Source organism: Bombina bombina, chromosome 4, assembly GCF_027579735.1.
Source record: "Bombina bombina isolate aBomBom1 chromosome 4, aBomBom1.pri, whole genome shotgun sequence".
Taxonomy (NCBI): domain Eukaryota; kingdom Metazoa; phylum Chordata; class Amphibia; order Anura; family Bombinatoridae; genus Bombina; species Bombina bombina.
This window is the reverse complement of record NC_069502.1, coordinates 732821363-732843849: the sequence shown is the minus strand read 5'-3', so window position 1 is coordinate 732843849 and position 22487 is coordinate 732821363. Positions and strand designations below refer to the sequence as shown.

At 37.1% G+C, this 22487-nt stretch overlaps 1 protein-coding gene across 1 annotated transcript in view; it reads left to right on the top strand.

The window, feature by feature from the left end:
* SNX9 (sorting nexin 9) overlaps positions 1-22487 on the top strand; it is a 470387-nt gene that overhangs the window by 263391 nt on the left and 184509 nt on the right. Inside the window, 5 exon segments of the mRNA XM_053710947.1 lie at positions 2003-2147; positions 17709-17792; positions 22324-22351; positions 22353-22389; positions 22392-22450. Of these exon segments, the coding sequence (XP_053566922.1) occupies positions 2003-2147; positions 17709-17792; positions 22324-22351; positions 22353-22389; positions 22392-22450 (353 nt within the window).

Genomic DNA, 22487 nt, shown 5'->3' with positions numbered 1-22487 from the left:
TCAAAATGTTACAAGTTTGATGTTTTTTTGAAGCAGCTTTCGGGAGAAGAGTTTTGCAGGCTGTGGTGCCCTCAGAATAGGGCCCGCATCTTCCTTTTTGTTCCCTCCCGTTATTCATTCAGTGTCCTCTGGAGGTTTTAGGACTCCATCAGGTTGAGTGTTATTAAACATGAATTTTAATGCAGCCCCTCATGCTTTATCTATGAAAAGTCCTGCTCAGAAGCTGTTAACATTGCAATTTCCAAGCAGGAAACTACATGTTAACCAATCAGAAGTGGCGGTTGCATGACCTGCCAGTCATCAGCCATGTTCTGTTGGACTTTACCTATCTGTTTAAGCCCCTTCCTTTGCAATGGTTACATACACAGACCATGTAATTTGTGTTTTAGAATGTCCTTTTAAACTGAAAATGCTTTTCGTTCTTGTAATATCAAGAGACAAAATTTGTTTAATTACGTCTAAGATTGGTCCACTCTTGTTAATACTGTTATTGTAAGTTTTATCTATTTACCTTTAATAAAATGTCTATAAACAAAACGGATAAAGAAGGTAGCTAGCTCAGCTATAATAATGTATATTTATACAAAGGAGGTGCAGCCTGGAAACAGTATATGCATAAAAATATAGGAGAAAAGTGAATATTCCAAAATAAAGTATATCCAAAAGCCCAGGGATAAAGCACACTCACTATCTAAAAAAGTTTATAGAAACAGAGACAGTGGGGTAATATGCAAAAATTTACAATTTTAAATGATCATAAATATATATAAAAAATACCAACATTAATACATGCAAAAGTATGGTCAAACACATGAAGACAGACCGACAATCAAACTTATACAAAACATGGGCCCCTCACATAAAACAGAGATCAAAGCTAGTCGGCTGGTAAAGTCCATATGGTGCACCATAAGTAATTAGGCAAATCAGCAATTCAGCATGGAAAGTTAGTATGCAATAAGCAGTGAACAGTTCTGCATAGATGAAGATTTAGATGCAAAGGCTGGATGTTAGATGTTAAATGTTCACAAAAGCTGTAAGCAAAAGCGCCCCAAGCAGACAGGTAATGCTCAGTATAAAAGGTCAATATAGACCAATTGTGAAGTTCCTTAAAGACACTAGCAAGGTACAAACAATGTGGACCTCTGTCAGCTCTTGCCGACTCCACTGGTCAGACCGACGTCAGCACAACAGCTAACTCCTCCGGTCTTAAAGGTTTACCTTTTCTTCGGCTAAGGAGAATAGTTAAAGGCTCACTTCACTTGCCCAAGGTCGATAGAATACAGCGGGTGGTAGGAGGATCCCACGGATGAGCTGCTGCACAGCTATGCGTCCTCTTGCGCGTTTCGCTCTGATTACAATTGCAGCAAGGAGCTTCTTCCGGGTGATGACGTTTCACTAAAAAACATATCCTCTTTCTGGCCGTTCATGTCACATGACCTATTATGTCACAGTCCAGCTGGTTTTTCACAGGCATTTTATTTTAGGATTGCTGAGATATAGCGTACATGCAATCTAGTTCAAATCAAGTAATCTTCAGATTAATATGTAATTTCAGTATAAGAGGATTACTAGAATACACAAAGACATACCAAGACATAAACCTAATAAATATCCAATAAATTGTACAAGTAATTTAAATATGAAGATTATCTCATATAATTTTCTGCTTTCATTAGTACAAATATTTAATATTTCAATAAATAAATGCTGTGGTCCACATGTGTAAATGTATTATTAAAGCATAATTTTAGGTACAATATTAAATGCATATTACCCATGATTGATCATTGGAAAGTCTGAGTCCGGAATCGCTTTGATGGATACACAAAAGAGGGCATGGAGGGAAATCCAAGCATAGGAGGATAAGTCAAATCCTTGGTAAAAAATTAAAATTTAATAAAATTTCCATGTATCTTTGTTGTTTGTATGTTTCCTTAGTTTAGACCATTACCTGAGTTTGCCTGATTTCAAGTTTTTTTTCAACTTATTCCTTAATCAGCAGGCGAGGATGACGATTGGGATGACGACTGGGATGATGCAAAGTCCTCTCCGCCAGGTTACCTCGGTTACAAGGACAATGAGACTTCAGAATCAGGAACTGCAAACCGTGGACGACCTGCCTCCATGAAGATACCTCTAAACAAGTACAAAAATGCATTTACCCTTTATTAAGTGTTCATTATTTCACCAATTGACCTTTGAAGGAATCGTTTTGCTGGTAGTTTATATTGTATGCAATATATTTAGAGCTAGATTACAAGTGGCACGCAAACGATTTTGCGAGGGTTTTCGTGAGCGTTTCCTCCCCCTTTCAGTTGTGCTGATATTACAAATTGAGCGAAATCACGATTTCGCTAGCGCAATCATGATTTACGCAAGAATTCTTACCCCAATTTCAGAGCTGTGATTAACTGTTTCGCGAAACAAAAAAGTTTCACAAAACACTTCAAAAATGCATTTCAAGTGCAGTTACATAATATGAGTGTCCAGTAAAAATTATTTAAAAAAAATATTGCACACAAAAGTTATAAGGGCTCAAAGATCTCGGGTGTTATAAAAAAAAAAGTTACAAAAGGACTTTAACACTTAGATACATACAGATTCATGTCTAAAGATGTATTTGTATGTATGTGTGTGTGTATGTATGTATGTGTGTGTGTATATATGTATATATATATGTCTATATATGTGTGTACATGTATTTACAGACATATACACACAAATAAACACATAATTATATAAATGTGTACATATAAGTGCATTAGAGCCTTTTGCCATTAAGTAGAAGTGAAAACATGTAAAAAGATATTTATATTTAATAAAGGTTTTAAAGGGACACTGAACCCAAATTTTTTCTTTCGTGATTTAGATAGAGCATGAAATTTTAAGCAACTTTCTAATTTACTTCTATTATCAAACTTTCTTCATTTTGGTATCTTTATTTGAAATGCAAGAATGTAAGTTTAGGTGCCGGCCCATTTTTGGTGAATAACCTGGGTTGTTCTTGCTGATTGGTGGATAAATTAAACCACCAATAAAAAAGTGCTGTCCAGAATTCTGAACTAATAAAAAAGCTTAGATGCTTTCTTTTTCAAATAAAGATAGCAAGAGAGCGAAGAAAAATTGATAATAGGAGTAAATTAGAAAGTTGCTTAAAATTGCATGCTCTATCTGAATCACAAAAGAAAAAATGTGGGTTCTGTGTCCCTTTAACTGTTTTTACTGTAAGTATTTCACATTCCTATGTTCTGTACACAGCAGAATATGTTCTATGAATTAATAAATATATATTCCTATATATCTGTATATATCTATACATGTATAAACATCTAAATATATAGGTAGAAATATATATTTGTTTAAAAAACATCATATATATGTAGAAATATTTATATGTGAAAAATTAGAACATATTCCGTTACGTAAAGAACACTGGAATATGAAAAATTCGGGTTTGCGCTAAGGAGACTATGACTTGGTGTTAGTTGTTTTTTTTTTCCCCATTGACTTCTATGGGGGAATGCAAAATGGAGCAATTTCCCATAATTTTAACCTGGTATAACAAATCATTGTAAATCCATTAAAGGGACAGTCAACACCCAACAAAACATGATCCCATTTTTTTAACCCCAAACAAACATCCGCCTGCACCACATCCCTTTGGTGTTACCTATTTCCTTGTCCTACTAATCCTCCACGATACATGAGTTGATCGGATCGAAATATGGCCGCCTATCTCCCCCCACCGTTACGTATCTACCTTCTCTTTAAAATCATCCGCCAATCACAAACCAATCCTCGGTCAGAGTTTTAAAACTCGTTCACGGACTTTTGCGCAAGTGCAATTGTATAGGAAAGACATTTGATATGCATTAGTACTTTGAACAAACAAATTGGCCCACTGCTCCATGGCCAAGGCATTTCATGTCAGTTGTTAAAAAATGCGCATGCGCGATGACGTATGATGAGCGTCATCATACCTACATGAACGAGCTTGAAATGGCATAGGGATGAGGGGGAGGAGTTAGGCGGCCATATTTAGAGATGAATAACGCATATATTGTGAATGAATAGGATGACAAGAAAATAGGTAATACAGAATGGATGCAGTGCAGGCGGATGTTAGTTTGGGGTTCAATAATATGGGATCATGTTTTGTCGGGTGTTGACTGTCCCTTTAAGAAGAAACCAATTTTACAGTACGCTATTCCTTTTTAAGTGTCAAGCTTTACAATAGAAAGGGAATGGTTATCTATAAATATTTCTACCAAAAATAAATGATAAACAGTGGTAACGCTGCAGTTGGTAATAATTCTAAATATTTAATATTATCAAGACAAACTGTTGCAGAACTTTCATTAAAATAATCACTATCAAATACAATAACTACAAATAACTATCGAAGTATGTTGAAGGTAATTCAAATAATTTCACCGCTTTTAACCACTTTTGGAAATCCAAATATTTTTTACCAGTGGCGTCACTAGGGTTGGTGTCACCCCCCCCCCAGAAAGTAGACACACACAAAAACACAGGCACACACACATACAAACACTCAGACACACTTAAATACATACTCAGATGCACACACAAACACTCGGAAACACACTCAAACACACACACAAAAACACACACAAAAACACTGAGACACACACAAAAACACTGAGACACACACACACAAAAACTCAGACACACATACAAAATATGTAAACTGCACTGCATTAATTATAAAGCTCATGCCTAGAGCTGCTCCCTGGCTCAGCAGAGCATCAAATGAAAGATAAACAGAGCACTCTAAAATAAATCACTGAAGAAAAGGTTTAGGCGCGCAAACTATGAAAATTCTGCTCTCTAACCCTGTTCCAAGTCTGTCAGTGCACAGCCCTGGGCCGTATGTCACTGAGCAGTGAGCACAGATAGACAGGCAGGTTTAGGCTAGCAGCGCAACTTTGCAAGCCCCACGGCACGCCCACAACATTCATAGTGAAATTGGGCAGGGGAGGAGCAAAGTACAAACAAGCAATAGCAGCTGGGAAAACTATTTGTTGAAATTGCAGCACTGGCTCAAGGGGCAAAAAAATTGTGTGTCTACAACTTCCCCAGTCCCACTAATGTTCACAAATGCCAGACCCTCTAATAAAATAATCTATGCATCTCAACATTGTATTTCTTTGAATTTCCTTAAAATAAAATAAAATAAAAAAAAAAAAAAAAAAAAATTGTGTCACCCCCTGGAGGGTGTCACCCAGGTGCGGCCCGCACCCCCCTAGTGACGCCACTGTTTTTTACTACATTAATGTGATAACAGAGTCCAAAATTGTGTCCCAGCTTCAGATTTATATTGATGATTAGTATTATTTTAATAGAAAAATTACAGTACAGCTAGTCAGAGTTTTGTGAGAAGCTCACCATCTAATATATTTTCTTTTTAAAGGGACATGAAACCCAATATATTTCTTTAATGATTCAGGTAGAGCATAAAATAAAACAACATTTACAGTTTACTTTTATAATCAAATTTGCTTCATTCTCTTTGTATCCTTTGTTAAAGGAGCACTGTGACGAATCAAGGTTATCCAACCCTGCGCCAGTCACTTATTTGGCACAGAAAGGGTTATCAGCCCCCTTTTACTGTCACCAATAGGTAACAATCTAGCCACACCAGGCAAGCTTGTGATTCAGTTTAGTGGGTGCAAGGGTTAACCACACTCCCTAGTCTGTACTAGACATAAGAGAAATGCCCAAAACTCCCTTTTAATGCCACCCACACTAAACCAACAATCCTATAGCTCCAATACTGCCACAACTTAAAATTTATCAAAGGGAAAATCCTAAGAAAAAACCCAGACTTTACACATTAACTCTCTAAATACAATTTAGCAGAAAATAACCTAAATTATACAGTTCTGATATTCCAGTCTCTTTCAGTAACGTGGTTCAATTATTAGACAAAGGCCAAACATAATAAAGGAATTATTTATTATGCCAAAAATATTATGCACAATGCATTATTAATAAAAAGTTGTTACAAATAAAATTACACACGCAAACAGTGTTTTAAAATAAAAAGGAGAAAAACAGAATTGAATACTTTCCTAGTTTTCAAGATCTGTGCCAGGGGCTGGCATGAAGCGATGGATTCTTACTCTTGTAGAACAGCTCCCCTTGTAAGAATGACAATCTTATAGCTGAAAAAGAGTCTAATACCTCTTTTCCATAGATCAGGTTGCCTGACCACACCCTCCTGGGCGGGCTAAGAAACCCCCCTGTCTTTATGACCTTCAATAGACTAAGTTCTTGCCTGAAATTATACAATCCATTATAATTTCTGCTAGGTAACTCCACTTCCATATATACCTATCAGGAATCTCCTAGTTTCATTGGGAGAATCAATTGGACACCAGATATGACAGATTTCTCTTCATTTAATGTCATAACAGTTTCACACACACATATGTACATAATATACCAATGTCCTTTCAGTGACCTGGTTAGTTTTTTTGTGACTGAGGTCCTGTTTTGCATCATGCATTCTACTGACAGCCTAAGCCATAAACTCTATCCTGTGTATTTCTGAAACTAAGAGCTTGAGTGGCTTTATGACTCAATGCACACAATAACATTTGGTGGAGCTATTTAGGAGGCTCCTGGCACTTCAAAGAAAACACAAGTCACAATTCTTCTTGAAAAACAAATAACTGTTTTGAGTTCAAGCTACATAGAATTAACCCCTTCTTAGCTAAATCCTGAGGTTTTCGTGACAAGCACCAATGTACTACTGGGAGCTAGCTAAACAAATCAGGTTAGCCATTGACAAGTGGCATATATATATATATATATATATATATATATATATGCATGCAGCCAACAATCAGCAACTAGCTCCCAGTAGTTCATTTCTTCTCCTGAGACTACCTAGGTATGGTTTTCAACAAATGATACCAAGAGAATGAAGCAAATTAGATAATAGAAGTAAACTGGAAAGTTGTTTAAAATTATATGCTCTGAGTCATGAAAGTTTCATTTTGACTTTACCGCCCCTTTAATTTTTATTAAGGTTCAAAGCATGACATGAAAACAAGGTCTGCGTACAAAATATGTGACTCCTATCAGTAAAGACAAACTTCACAGAATAACTTGACTAAATATAATAATTGAAGGTATTTACAGTTAATATAAATAATATAAAGACATTTAATTTCCTTACAACACAGAGACACCTTTGGTAATAGAAACAAGGAAGGAAATATCCTATATATTTCTCAATACAATGCTGATAATACAAAAATAGAAAAGAAGTATAAACATGATACAAGGAGACAGTAAATAGAGTGCTATTGTTACAGTCACTGTAAATACAGGGAACACTGAGTTAAATCTCCTTTAATATTGTAGAGCTGTATTGGCATTGCGAAACGGAATCTAAAAATTGAAAGAATTCTTATTAACTTTGTTTATCTATATTTCAGCCCAAAAATACATCTTAGGTAGTTCAATAAGAGGAAGGAGAGGGAAAAAAAAGGGTAATTATTTCGGAGGTCAAACCTTTACATCCACCCATTCGAACAATCAGGAAGCAGCTAATAGGGGCTTATCCCTCAGCAAATCCCAAGGCTCCCAGATGTTGCAGCGTAATTCAATCTGGAGGTTGGATCTATAGACATATTCTTCCATAATTTTAAAGTAATTTACCAAATCTACTATGCCTTTCCAATGCGGTACTTTAACTTAGTGGCCATCAGAATAAATATCAAAAGGCATCTGTTGTGTTCAGCCAACTTGTGGAGATTTAAATGTAAGATGGCTATCTCAGGGGGCAGACTCTCAAGTGGATTAAGTAACTGACACAGGTTTGCGAGCCTGGCCCAAAACGGTTGAATGATTGGGCAAGTTTTTCATATATGATGAACAATTTGGTTGCATCCCCTCCAACATAGTGGGGAGGATGTGGGGTAAAATATGTGGAGTTTTAAAGCAGCAAGGTGCCATCTAGTTAGTAGCTTCTAAAATAGCTCATAGAGGGTGATGCAATGAATAGTTGCTTTAGTATAAAGGATGGCATTCCTCCATCATCTTGGGTGAAACTTAGACCTCCAGTCCTCCACCCAAGCACTGAGAGATTTGTTTTTAATAAATTTAGTAGATTCCAAAAGACACTGGTAATGAGTGGACAATGGAGAAGTCATATAGGAACTCGCAATCTTTCTGACCTCCCACAAAGTAAAGGGGGGGGGTAGAAAAGAAGCCCCAGTCTTTCATGAGGGCTGTGAGTTTTAGAAGGTCTTCTTGAGTCAAAATGGCAGAGCTTTGTAAATAAAATTAGCAGTGACATTAGCGACCTCAGCCCAAAATCTAATTCTCATTTGGAGGAGGCTTTATGACAAGCCTCTGAGAGGATCAATCGGCGACGGGTGAGTTGCTACCTTGTAGTGGTGCCTAAGTTTGAAACAGCAATCTCTGCATTGACTAACTATTATATATAATATATAATATTATTTTATACAAAAGACGCACAGTGGGGCAGAAGCAATTGAAGATCATCCAACTTAACATAAGCAAGAAGGGAAGCCTGCTCTTTTTGAACCAGTGGGACAAGGACAGGGCAGAATCCCAAGCTGATACATGAGTAATTATCTCATATCATAATCAAACATTTGGGAGGCCAAGACCTCCAAACTCAGGCTTAAATTGAAATAGTGGGGCATCAATTCTAGGCTTCTTGCCATTCCAGATATATCTATTAATAACTGCTTGAAATTCATTTAGGAGTGACACCGGCAGCTTAAAATACAAACTTAGGTAATTGCATCATCTTCACTGCTGCAACCCTACCATACCAAGAGATCTCTTCAAATCTCTTCAAGATTTGCATCTAAGTTAACAAAGCAGGGAAAAATAATTTTAGCAATAAAGGCCAAGTTGCGAGAGAGAATGAATCCTAGATGTTTAAGTCCATCTATGGACCACTTAAAGCTATAACATAGTTTAACATAATTGTTAGTTGGGATAATCCCAAGGGGTACACTTCTGTTTTTTGAATAATAAGTTTATAATATGATATACGCCTAAATTGCTCCAGGAGAGATGTCTCAGGATCTGTAATGAACAGGGTCAGGTGGTCCGCAAAGAGAGCTAATTTTTTATTTGTGTCATGGAGCAGTATCCCATGAATATCATGAGATTTTCTAATAGCAACCGCGAGGGTCCGTAGGACAAATAAGATGGGGGAGAGCAGTCACCCCTGCCTAGTACTAATTTTGATAGAAATAGTCAGTGAGTAGAAGCCAACACCGCAAACTTTAGCGCTTGGGTTAGAATATAAGGCTCTAATAGCTGTACAATATTTTCTCCAACATAGGTGTGTCCGGTCCACGGCGTCATCCTTACTTGTGGGATATTCTCTTCCCCAATAGGAAATGGCAAAGAGCCCAGCAAAGCTGGTCACATGATCCCTCCTAGGCTCCGCCTTCCCCAGTCATTCTCTTTGCCGTTGCACAGGCAACATCTCCACGGAGATGGCTAAGAGTTTTTTGGTGTTTAAATGTAGTTTTTATTCTTCAATCAAGAGTTTGTTATTTTAAAATAGTGCTGGTATGTACTATTTACTCTGAAACAGAAAAGAGATGAAGATTTCTGTTTGTAAGAGGAAAATGATTTTAGCAACCGTTACTAAAATCGATGGCTGTTTCCACACAGGACTGTTGAGATTAATTAACTTCAGTTGGGGGAAACAGTGAGCAGACTTTTGCTGCTTGAGGTATGACACATTTCTAACAAGACTTGGTGATGCTGGAAGCTGTCATTTTCCCTATGGGATCCGGTAAGCCATTTTCTTAGTTTTAAATATAAGAATAAAGGGCTTCACAAGGGCTTTAAAGACTGGTAGACATTTTTCTGGGCTAAAACGATTACTTTATAAGCATATTTAATGGTTTATAACTTTGAAGAGTTATTTTAATCTTGGGAATTCTGTTAAAAAAACGGCAGGCACTGTATTGGACACCTTTTTCACTGGGGGCCTTTTCTAGTCATAGGCAGAGCCTCATTTTCGCGCCACTAATGCGCAGTTGTTTTTAAGAAGCAAGGCATGCAGATGCATGTGTGAGGAGCTCAGATCCACTGAAAAAGCTTATTGAAGGCGTCATTTGGTATCGTATTCCCCTCTGGGCTTGGTTGGGTCTCAGCAAAGCAGATACCAGGGACTGTATAGGGGTTAAATGTAAAAACGGCTCCGGTTCCGTTATTTTAAGAGTTAAAGCTTTCAAATTTGGTGTGCAATACTTTTAAGGCTTTAAGACACTGTGGTGAAATTTTGGTGAATTTTGAACAATTCCTTCATACTTTTGCACATATTCAGTAATAAAGTGTGTTCAGCTTAAAATTTAAAGTGACAGTAACGGTTTTATTTTAAAACGTTTTTTGTGCTTTGTTATCAAGTTTATGCCTATTAACATGTCTGAACCATCAGATAGACGATGTTCTGTATGTTCGGAAGCCAAGGTTCCTCTCCATTTAAATATATGTGATGAATGTGACAAACAAAGTAGGGACAATGATGCCACTGATAATAATGTTGCCCAAAATGATTCCTTAAGTGAGGGGAGTAAGCATGGTACTGCATCATCTCCTTCTGTGTCTACACCAGTCTTGCCCACTCAGGAGGTCCCTAGTTCATCTAGTGCGCCAATCCTCCTTACTATGCAACAATTAACGGCTGTAATGGATAATTCTATTAAAAACATTTTAGCCAAAATGCCCACTTATCAGCGAAAGCGCGACTGCTCTGTTTTAGATACTGAAGAGCATGAGGACGCTGATGATAATGGTTCTGACATGCCTTTACACCAGTCTGAAGGGGCCAGGGAGGTTTTGTCTGAGGGAGAAATTTCAGATTCAGGAAAAATTTCTCAACAAGCTGAACCTGACGTTATTACATTCAAATTTAAATTGGAACATCTCCGCGCTCTGCTTAAGGAGGTGTTATCTACTCTGGATGATTGTGACAATTTGGTCATTCCAGAGAAATTATGTAAGATGGACAAGTTCTTATGAGGAGGTTATGGACAGAGTTCAAGCACTTAAATTGGCTAACTCTTTTACCTTAGACGCCACTTTGCAATTAGCTAGATTAGCGGCGAAAAATTCAGGTTTTGCTATTGTGGCGCGCAGAGCGCTTTGGCTAAAGTCTTGGTCAGCGGATGTGTCCTCCAAGAACAAATTGCTTAACATCCCTTTCAAGGGGAAAACGCTGTTTGGCCCTGACTTGAAAGAGATTATTTCAGACATAACTGGGGGAAAGGGCCACGCCCTTCCTCAGGATAGGTCTTTTAAGGCTAAACATAAAACAAATTTTCGTCCCTTTCGCAGAAACGGACCAGCCTCAAATTCTACATCCTCTAAGCAAGAGGGTAATTCTTCTCAAACCAAGCCAGCCTGGAGACCGATGCAAGGCTGGAACAAAGGTAAGCAGGCCAAGAAGCCTGCTACCTCTACTAAGACAGCATGAGATGCTGGCCCCCGATCCGGGACCGGATCTGGTGGGGGGCAGACTCTCTCTCTTCGCTCAGGCTTGGGCAAGAGATGTTCAGGATCCTTGGGCACTAGAAATAGTTTCTCAAGGTTATCTCCTGGAATTCAAGGAACTACCCCCAAGGGGAAGGTTCCACAGGTCTCAATTGTCTTCAGACCAAATAAAAAGACAGGCATTCTTACATTGTGTAGAAGACCTGTTAAAAATGGGAGTGATTCATCCTGTTCCATTAGGAGAACAAGGGATGGGGTTTTACTCCAATCTGTTCATAGTTCCCAAAAAAGAGGGAACATTCAGGCCAATTTTGGATCTCAAGATCCTAAACAAATTTCTCAGGGTTCCATCGTTCAAAATGGAAACCATTCGGACAATTCTTCCTACCATCCAGGAAGGTCAATTCATGACCACGGTGGATTTAAAGGATGCGTATCTACATATTCCTATCCACAAGGAACATCATCGGTTCCTAAGGTTCGCCTTTCTGGACAAGCATTACCAGTTTGTGGCACTTCCATTCGGATTAGCCACTGCTCCAAGAATTTTCACAAAGGTACTAGGGTCCCTTCTAGCGGTGCTAAGGCCAAGGGGCATTGCAGTAGTACCTTACTTGGACGACATACTGATTCAAGCGTCGTCTCTGCCACAAGCAAAGGCTCATACGGACATTGTCCTAGCCTTTCTCAGATCTCACGGGTGGAAAGTGAACGTAGAAAAAAGTTCTCTATTCCCGTCAACAAGAGTTCCCTTCTTGGGAACAATAATAGACTCCTTAGAAATGAAGATTTTTCTGACAGAGGCCAGAAAATCAAAACTTCTAAGCTCTTGTCAAGTACTTCATTCTGTTCTTCTTCCTTCCATAGCGCAGTGCATGGAAGTAATAGGTTTGATGGTTGCGGCAATGGACATAGTTCCTTTTGCGCAAATTCATCTAAGACCATTACAACTGTGCATGCTCAGACAGTGGAATGGGGATTATACAGACTTGTCCCCGACGATCCAAATAGATCAGAGGACCAGAGATTCACTCCGTTGGTGGCTGACCCTGGACAACCTGTCTCAAGGGATGAGCTTCCGCAGACCAGAGTGGGTCATTGTCACGACCGACGCCAGTCTGGTGGGCTGGGGCGCGGTCTGGAAACCCCTGAAAGCTCAGGGTCTATGGTCTCGGGAAGAATCTCTTATCCCGATAAACATTCTGGAACTGAGAGCGATATTCAATGCTCTCAAGGCTTGGCCTCAACTAGCAAAGGCCAAATTCATAAGGTTTCAATCAGACAACATGACGACTGTTGCATATATCAACCATCAGGGGGGAACAAGGAGTTCCCTGGCGATGGAAGAAGTGACCAAAGTAATTCAATGGGCGGAGATTCACTCCTGCCACTTGTCTGCAATCCACATCCCAGGAGTGGAAAATTGGGAAGCGGATTTTCTGAGTCGTCAGACATTTCATCCGGGGGAGTGGGAACTCCATCCGGAAATCTTTGCCCACATAACTCAATTATGGGGCATTCCAGACATGGATCTGATGGCGTCTCGTCAGAACTTCAAGGTTCCTTGCTACGGGTCCAGATCCAGGGATCCCAAGGCGACTCTAGTAGATGCACTAGTAGCGCCCTGGACCTTCAACCTAGCTTATGTATTCCCACCGTTTCCTCTCATTCCCAGGCTGGTAGCCAGGATCAATCAGGAGAGGGCTTCGGTGATCTTGATAGCTCCTGCGTGGCCACGCAGAACTTGGTATGCAGACCTGGTGAATATGTCATCGGCTCCACCATGGAAGCTACCTTTGAGACGGGACCTTCTTGTTCAAGGTCCGTTCGAACATCCGAATCTGGCCTCACTCCAACTGACTGCTTGGAGATTGAACGCTTGATTTTCTCAAAGCGTGGGTTCTCAGATTCTGTCATTGATACTCTTATTCAGGCTAGAAAGCCTGTAACTAGAAAAATTTACCATAAAGTATGGAAAAAATATATCTGTTGGTGCGAATCGAAAGGATTCCCATGGAACAAGATAAAAATTCCTAAGATTCTATCCTTTCTACAAGAGGGTTTGGAGAAAGGATTATCTGCAAGTTCTTTGAAGGGACAGATTTCTGCTTTATCTGTTTTACTTCACAAAAAGCTGGCGGCTGTGCCAGATGTTCAAGCTTTTGTTCAGGCTCTGGTTAGAATCAAGCCTGTTTACAAACCTTTGACTCCTCCTTGGAGTCTCAATTTAGTTCTTTCAGTTCTTCAAGGGGTTCCGTTTGAACCCTTACATTCCGTAGATATTAAGTTATTATCTTGTAAAGTTTTGTTTTTGGTTGCAATTTCTTCTGCTAGAAGAGTTTCAGAGTTATCTGCTCTGCAGTGTTCTCCTCCTTATCTGGTGTTCCATGCAGATAAGGTGGTTTTGCGTACTAAACCTGGTTTTCTTCCGAAAGTTGTTTCTAACAAAAATATTAACCAGGAGATAGTTGTGCCTTCTTTGTGTCCGAATCCAGTTTCAAAGAAGGAACGTTTGTTGCACAATTTGGACGTAGTTCGTGCTCTAAAATTCTATTTAGAGGCTACAAAGGATTCAGACAAACATCTTCCTTGTTTGTTGTTTATTCTGGTAAAAGGAGAGGTCAAAAAGCAACTTCTACCTCTCTCTCCTTTTGGCTTAAAAGCATCATCCGATTGGCTTATGAGACTGCCGGACGGCAGCCTCCTGAAAGAATCACAGCTCACTCCACTAGGGCTGTGGCTTCCACATGGGCCTTCAAGAACGAGGCTTCTGTTGATCAGATATGTAAGGCAGCGACTTGGTCTTCACTGCACACTTTTACCAAATTTTACAAATTTGATACTTTTGCTTCTTCTGAGGCTATTTTTGGGAGAAAGGTTTTGCAAGCCGTGGTGCCTTCCATCTAGGTGACCTGATTTGCTCCCTCCCATCATCCGTGTCCTAAAGCTTTGGTATTGGTTCCCACAAGTAAGGATGACGCCGTGGACCGGACACACCTATGTTGGAGAAAACAGAATTTATGCTTACCTGATAAATTACTTTCTCCAACGGTGTGTCCGGTCCACGGCCCGCCCTGGTTTTTTAATCAGGTCTGATGAATTATTTTCTCTAACTACAGTCACCACGGTATCATATGATTTCTCCTATGCATATTCCTCCTTTACGTCGGTCGAATGACTGGGGAAGGCGGAGCCTAGGAGGGATCATGTGACCAGCTTTGCTGGGCTCTTTGCCATTTCCTGTTGGGGAAGAGAATATCCCACAAGTAAGGATGACGCCGTGGACCGGACACACCGTTGGAGAAAGTAATTTATCAGGTAAGCATAAATTCTGTTTATTGTGGAAGTCCAAATGCCTCAGGAGTGGCAAACATATTCCATTCTAATATCTTACAAAGCCACAGTTCATAGAATGGCTGCTCTTCAGCACAGTAGGAAACTCTTTGTGCTAAATTAAAATTAAGCTAAGGAGGGATTTACGCTCTCACTTTATAACAAAAATCAAGACGATTACACATAAACATGTAAGTCTGTTTTTAGTGTCAGTATGCTTTCCCCTTTACAAGGTTGGCTGGCATGTCTGTGTAAGATTTTAGTTATTTATTTATATTAGAAAAACAATTAATAATAAAGGAGGGTCTTAGCATGCTTTTTTGGTGCATTTTTTATTCCTTGTATTTTGCATTACTGCATGGGTCTAGCAATCTATCATTTCTTAAAAACTATTTGAGGTTTTGACCTACATTAGTTCTAAATTAAGCACGCTCTACTGTGTCATTTTATCCCCGTAGAACATCTCTGTGGCATAATATTATGTATATGCCTTCAATCTTGTTTAGCGAGACTTCAATAGCATTAATGGGATTTTAAACTTGAAATTATCCCCTCCTAAAGAATGTGTAATTAAGCATATTAAAAAAAACTATGCCATATAAAATTAATTATTAATTTGGCAAATTTTTTCTATTATTTACCTTTTTAAAATTGTGCATTTTCTGTTCCCACCACAGAGTAACTAGAGTGCATACTTCATACTCAACTAACTTATCTTACTCAAGTATGTGTCAGATTACTTAACTCTTCTACATGCTTTAGAATTATTGCTTAGATGTGCACATTTACAACTAACTTCATTGGCCAGGTCAAAACCAAGGAAACAAAATACACACACACTAAAGAGATTGTATCCATAAAGGGGAAGCAGGATTTTATATATAGTGATATAAGAAAATAAATGGAAAGAAAACATGTAAGAGTAATTGTTCGGCCAAGGTTTGTCAAGCCCATTGTTGTACTAATTGAATTAAAGGGACATAAAACCCTTTTTTTTTCTTTAATGCTTCAGTTAGAGCATACAATTTTAAACAAATGTCCAATTTATTTTGATTATCAGATTTGCTTCATTCTTTTGGTATCCTTTGTTTTTTTTGTTTTTTTAATTTATTTTAATTTTTACAAAAGACAGTACATATATATATATAAAGAGCGATACAAATAATGGAGTTACTACTCCCAAAGACAGAAGTTGCATACAGACAACTATAGCTCTTTCTCAAAATATTAACATTAAGATTCATATAGCAGACTCGTTTTCAGATCAAATATATATAATATTATTTATTAAATCAAGTGACCTCAACAATAATACATACCTCTCTTCCTCTGAGAGAGAAAAAAAAACACACACAGGGCATATTAAGACCCTGCTAACCCCCCCTACCCTTTCCTCTATCTTCCCCTAATATATTTGGGTGTTAATAATTTGTTCTACATGTAATATAAAATCTCTTCCTTGATAGTAAGCAAAGTCACTCCAGATCCTGGCAAAGGAGTCATCTCTCCCCATTTCTAATCTAGTCATAAGCCGCTGTTATTGCAGACTTTATCAATAATTTCCTGACTTCGCCAATCGAGAGTACAGTAGAGCGGATCCATTTACTAAAAATTTGTATCCTTTGTTGACGGAGCAGCAATGCATTACTGGGAGTTAGCTGAGCCATTGACAAAAAAAAATGGCATAGAAGTGAAGCTACCAATCAGCAGCTATCTCCCAGTAATACATTGCTGCTGTAGAGCCTACCTAGGTATGCTTGTGTATGTTATGTGAAATTCAATTTCGTTTGTGCTCCCTAATAATTTTTTGAGTATTTGTTAAATCATTTGGAAAGATTAGTTTGCCCGTTGATTAAAACTGTTGCCATGGGTGAGATGAAGTAACTAACTTCTCATGTATAGTACCAACATGTATCTTGTTCAATGACAGAGCTGTAGATCTGAAATGTCTTGCAATTATTACTGTATAGTTTGATACTCTCAGTAACTCTCAAGCAATACAAACAAGTCAGAATGGAAATTTGACAGAAAATAGGAATAAGTGCAACACACATAATACCATACGATTTTAGAATGCATTACATCATAACGCCCAATAATTGAGGTAAATGTAGGTTGAAGTCTCAAGCCAAAGCAGCTTCATTATTCATCCAATATTTTTTAAGCTGTCAGACACTAATTAAAGGGATATTGTACACTAAATTTGTTTTTGTATAAATGTTTTGTAGATGATCCATTTATATAGCCCATCTGGAGGTGTTTTTGTAAAAATGTATAGTTTTGCTTATTTTTTTTAATAACATTGTGCTGAATTTCAGACTCCTAACCAAACCCCAAAGTTATAGATGTATACTAATGTCTACAAATTTCAACTTGTGTAATAGATCTTTTCATATGCTTTTCTTGCTTTCACAGCCCATTTAAATTAATGTCCTAACCTAACCTCATCAACAGTGCTAAATTAGGAGCTAAGTACATTTTTAATAGGATTTTATATCAGTATCTCTAATATTCTTCTTTATAGTAGTGTCTATTACATGCAGTTTTATGAAAATTGGTGTATATTATCCATTAAGTGATATTTTTTCTGTAATTGTGTCTGAAAATACATTAGGGTTTTTTGAGACTGAACAGTTTTCATGATTTACGTAATGTCAGCTCTATTACTTTTTCCTCTTGTATAGAAAATGGTAATAATCTGTAGTTTTTGGGTTACATATTCATTTTAATGTTAGATGTCAGAAGCCAGTTGCACAATGTAGTTCCTATTCCTTCTGAAAAAAATCTTTCAAAATCCTAACAAGACATAATTCTAAGACATCAATTTATTTTTATTTTTTCTTCAATAGATTTCCTGGATTTGGTAAATCTGGAGTTGAACAGTATCTATTAGCTAAGCAGCTAGTGAAATCCAAAGAGAAAATCCAAATTATAGTAAGTTTTTTTTTCCCCCACTCTGTGATAAATGGCAGCATGTATTTCTGTTACTATTACAATTGCAGTATTATGTCCTGCTCTCAAATGCTTTGTGTTCCAATACTTTGAAAAGTATTAAACCATAATTCATCACCAGTTTGGCAATATCCATTTTGTCTTCACTTGAAGTTAAATGACACAATGCTGCATAAACAAACTTTTTACACAGCCACTAAATATATTTAGATTTGAGAACACTGTTAATGGTTATTTAAAGATATATAATGTTCTTTACTTTAATATGTACACAATAGTCAATTTTACCTGCTGGTGTTTCATTGTTTGCTAACATCATTTATTTTTATTTTGTTATTTGAAATAGCAGTTTTGTTTTTTTTAAAACAGACACCTATACTGAAAATATGAACAGCAAACATATTCTTTGTTGAAAAGTTACATAAACAGGAGACAATATCACTAGTTGGGCTGTGTGTATAGACACATAATATTGGTAGATTTGCTTTGCCTGTGTGCTCAGTCCATTTTTCTGGGCATGCCCTTGAGAACAGGTACTTGTTTTAATGAGAAAATCTAGCTATTTGAAATACAAAAATAAACATAAAGTAAGCATTTGCCATACATTTAATACTCTACAGAAGGTATAACAAGACATATGAAAATACATTAAGGGGAATAAAATTTTATCGTACAGTGTCCCTTTAAACAATTCCACATAACCCAACATTTAACATACATCCAGCACCGCTTTTAAAATAGGCTGACAATGTAGTACTTATTAAGGGGACAAATCGTGAAACATTTGCAGAAACTTGCGTATTTAGCATGTTGAAACTAATCAGACTTCCAGAACTGTTTTGTTACAGTCTCTTTTCTCATAGAAACACATTTTGATCTTACTTTCCCTGGTGCTGAAAATACAAAAGCTAATCTGATTTGACAGATTAGTTTTTCCATGGACATTTATTGATGAATTTTTAATGGCATAATAGAAATCCTCTTGCAAAATTCAGGAAAAGAGTGGGTGGGCGCAGGCCAATTGTAAAAGTGCAGTTGCAGTCTTACAGGTGTTATTGAAATTGAATTTAACTAACAAATCAATGTGGATACTTTTTTTTAAAACTTTCCTCTGGTTTCAAAATGTATGCCTTAAATATAAGCTTTATAACTTATGATTTGTATATTATTATTTTGTACTTTTCATGACTTTAGAATTTGATAATATGTACAGTTCTCTCGCTATTGCCACCTGCATTTTTAAACCAGTTAGCAAGTTAATTAGTTTGTATAGTGTATTCATATCAGTGTTGGTTATGCAAAACTGGGGCATGGGTAATAAAGGGATTATCTATCTTTTTAAACAATAACAAATTTCAAGTAGACTGTCCCTATAAATTTGTGATAATGAAAAAAACGTCAAGTCTCTAGCACATCTCACACTTCTGGCGCTTTAGATGAATGATAAATGCGAAATAGTAATGAGTGCGTATAAAATGTTGCTTAAAGGGACAGTCAAGTCCAAAAAAAACGTTCTTGATTCACATAGGGCATGCAATTTTAAACAACTTTCCCATTTACTATTATCACCAATTTTGCTTTGTTCTCTTGGTATTCTTAGTTGAAAGCTAAACCTAGGAGGTTCATATGCTAATCTCTTAGACCTTGAAGGCCTCCTCTAATCTAAATGCATTTTGATCGTTTTCACCACTAGAGGGCATTAGTTCATGTGTTTCATATAGATAACATTGAGCTCATGCACGTGAATTTACCATGGAGACAGCTCTGATTGGATAAAATGCAAGTCTGTCAAAAGAACTGAAATAAGGGGGCAGTCTGCTGAGTCTTAGATACAAGGTAATTACAGAGGTAAAACTTGTATAATAATAACTGGGTTGGTTATGCAAAACTGGGGAATGGGTAATTAAGGGATTATCTATCTTTTAAAACAACAACAATTCTGGTGTTGACTGTCCCTTTAAAAATGACAATTCTACTTATACAACTAATATTTTCTTTATAGTTGATACAATTTAAAACTGTTAACCATCTAACTTCCTATTAAAGTTGAGTATCTTAAAAGACTGTAAAGCTTTACTTTAATTAAAAAAATCTTCCTTGCTTCTTTAAAAAAAAAAAAAAAAAAAAAAAGCACAGAAGGTGCACAGACATTCTAGCACTGATGTTTAAAGTGATATATAATATATTAGTTTGCAAGTAAAACATCATAATTATTTTTTTTTTAAATAGTGTATATTTTTTTTTATAATTAAAAGATTTATAATCCTAATTGGTAATGTCTGTTCCTCCGCCCCCTTGATTTCCTTTTTTGTGTGCGTTGTGATGTATAGAGCAGTCAAATCCACTCTCTACATAGACTTTCTAAGGGCTTTAAAGGGACTTAAAGATTGTCAAATGACACACACGCTGATTGGATGTTTACTAGAATTGTCATTAAAAAAAAAAGAGTTCATCCAAGTGGGCCGGCATAACATAGCAATAGAAGCATTATTATATGCACTAATTTAACTTTTTAACAGATGAATTAGAAACAGAAAAGGTACACGTATACTTTTTTTAATGGAAAAGATTAAATATATGGCATTTGATTAGTTGAGGTTTACCATCACTTTAAATAATTCACAGGATGGCACATTTGGAAGCCTTTTCTGTTTTCAGAAAATTTAGGCCAGCCCTTTACACTATTGATAATTAGCAGATTACTGTTTGGAACTCATGTTCCTCTCTGTATTTTAATTATATTCTAATTATCATCAAAATCATAAAAAATGCAAAAACCAAGCTCATGCTATTCTCATTTATAAGATAGTGCCAGGATTCAGCTTTTTTCATAATAAAAGGAGCAAGAAATTCTCTGATCTTCAGAGCAAGAAAGTATCTTTTTGTTTACATATCATGTATTTAGTGGCAAATGCCTTGTAAATGCATATGTTTAAATTATTGTTTAAATATATAAAATCTAGGAAATGTATGCATTGTTATTCTTTAGCAAATTTAGAAACAGAGAATTCTGAGCTTAAACTGAGGACCACCTTACATTTGATTACATCATTTGATTACATCATATATGACATTACAAATGACATCATATAGTTAAAGGGTCATAACCAACAGTTAATACAAAATGTCCTCTGTATTTTAAACTTATAAACATCAATTTGAGAGTAGTAAAACCATGAAATTATTAATAATTACCTTTTTACATTATTTGAAAACGCATCATGCTGTTGTCTCGAAGTAGAAGACAGCCCCTGCAGGCAGTGACTGAAATCCAGGAATGCTATTTTCCAATATACGATCCGGATGATTGACACACCCTGCTAGCGTCCAATTGGCCGCGAATGTGCGGGGGCGGCCGGCATTGCACAAGTATTTCACCAGAAATGCTTGGTCAATGTTAAATGCCGACAGTGTATGCTGTCGGCATTTAGCGATGTCGGGGCGGGCATTTTTGCCACAGTGAATCATGTCCAACATGTGATAAATCGTCCCCGATGAATAAACTTAAAAGTACAATTACAAACACACTCAATCTTATGCTACAATAACATCAATTGGTGCCAATTGGGGCGCCTACAATAGTCCAATACTACCATATTATAGATTGGTATATAATAACAGTCAAAAAAGAAACAATTGGAACAGTCTGTGTAAACTGTGAGAATTCAGGCAGCTCTCTTCAAGTGTCAGGCCTTCCACCTTGAAAATCCTATGAAAAAAAATCATAAAAGGCACCTCATAGCGTAATACAGTCAATGTAACACTACAAGTCGATGGAAAAATGCACTCACATTTGGTATAGCACATAAATATGCAAATATGGCAGACTGGATCCTTTTGGAGTCACCCGGCTAAATCGCCTCCCTTCACAGGGAACGTAGGTGCTCATCTGTCTGGTCTCCTGCAGCTTAAACATTAAATTAAAATCCCAAAGTTGCAAGGGTTTGAATAGTCATTCTTTAAAGTTATAGAGCCATTCTTTTGTTTGCTTTGTATTGCTAAATGACTGCATGTTAGAGAAAACAGGGAGACAGCATTTAACTTTTCTTCATGACACAACTGCTCCCATGGGCACCAAACCGGATTTACCGCATGGCTATTGGCTAAGAAGTGAAAACATCACCTCTTAGCAAAAAAATTTTTTGGCCGTGGGCTGCCGTAGCAGCTAAGAACAGCAATCGGTTGAAAAGAATAAAGGCACTGTCTGCATGAGGTATCTTATACTTCATGAATGAAACTGCCCTTTATTTGTTTCAACAGTCAACCCTAGCATTTCAAAAACGCTATGGTTGACTTTCACTTAATACAAATCAATTTTATATTCAGCTATTTACTGTAATGCACTGGGGAACGCCTACTAGAATTTTTTTATTTAGCAAGTAGAATGCTGTGTAAAGTTATTAGATCAACCAATCTAATGTTTAACTAGAAATACTATACATTCATCTATTGATTTCACCACTTTTGCAAAAATTGTCAGAAGTACAAATCAATCTTTTTAATGCTTTGCAGTATTGGGGATTATGGCCCAATGTGGGTTGTACCCAACTACTTCATTTGACTGTGTTGTAGCCGTTCCTAAAAGGGATCCAAAATGTATGGTCTGAAAAGTTACATTGAATATCAGCTTACCACAACAGTAAGTAATCTGCATTATACTTGCTATGTGTTGTCAC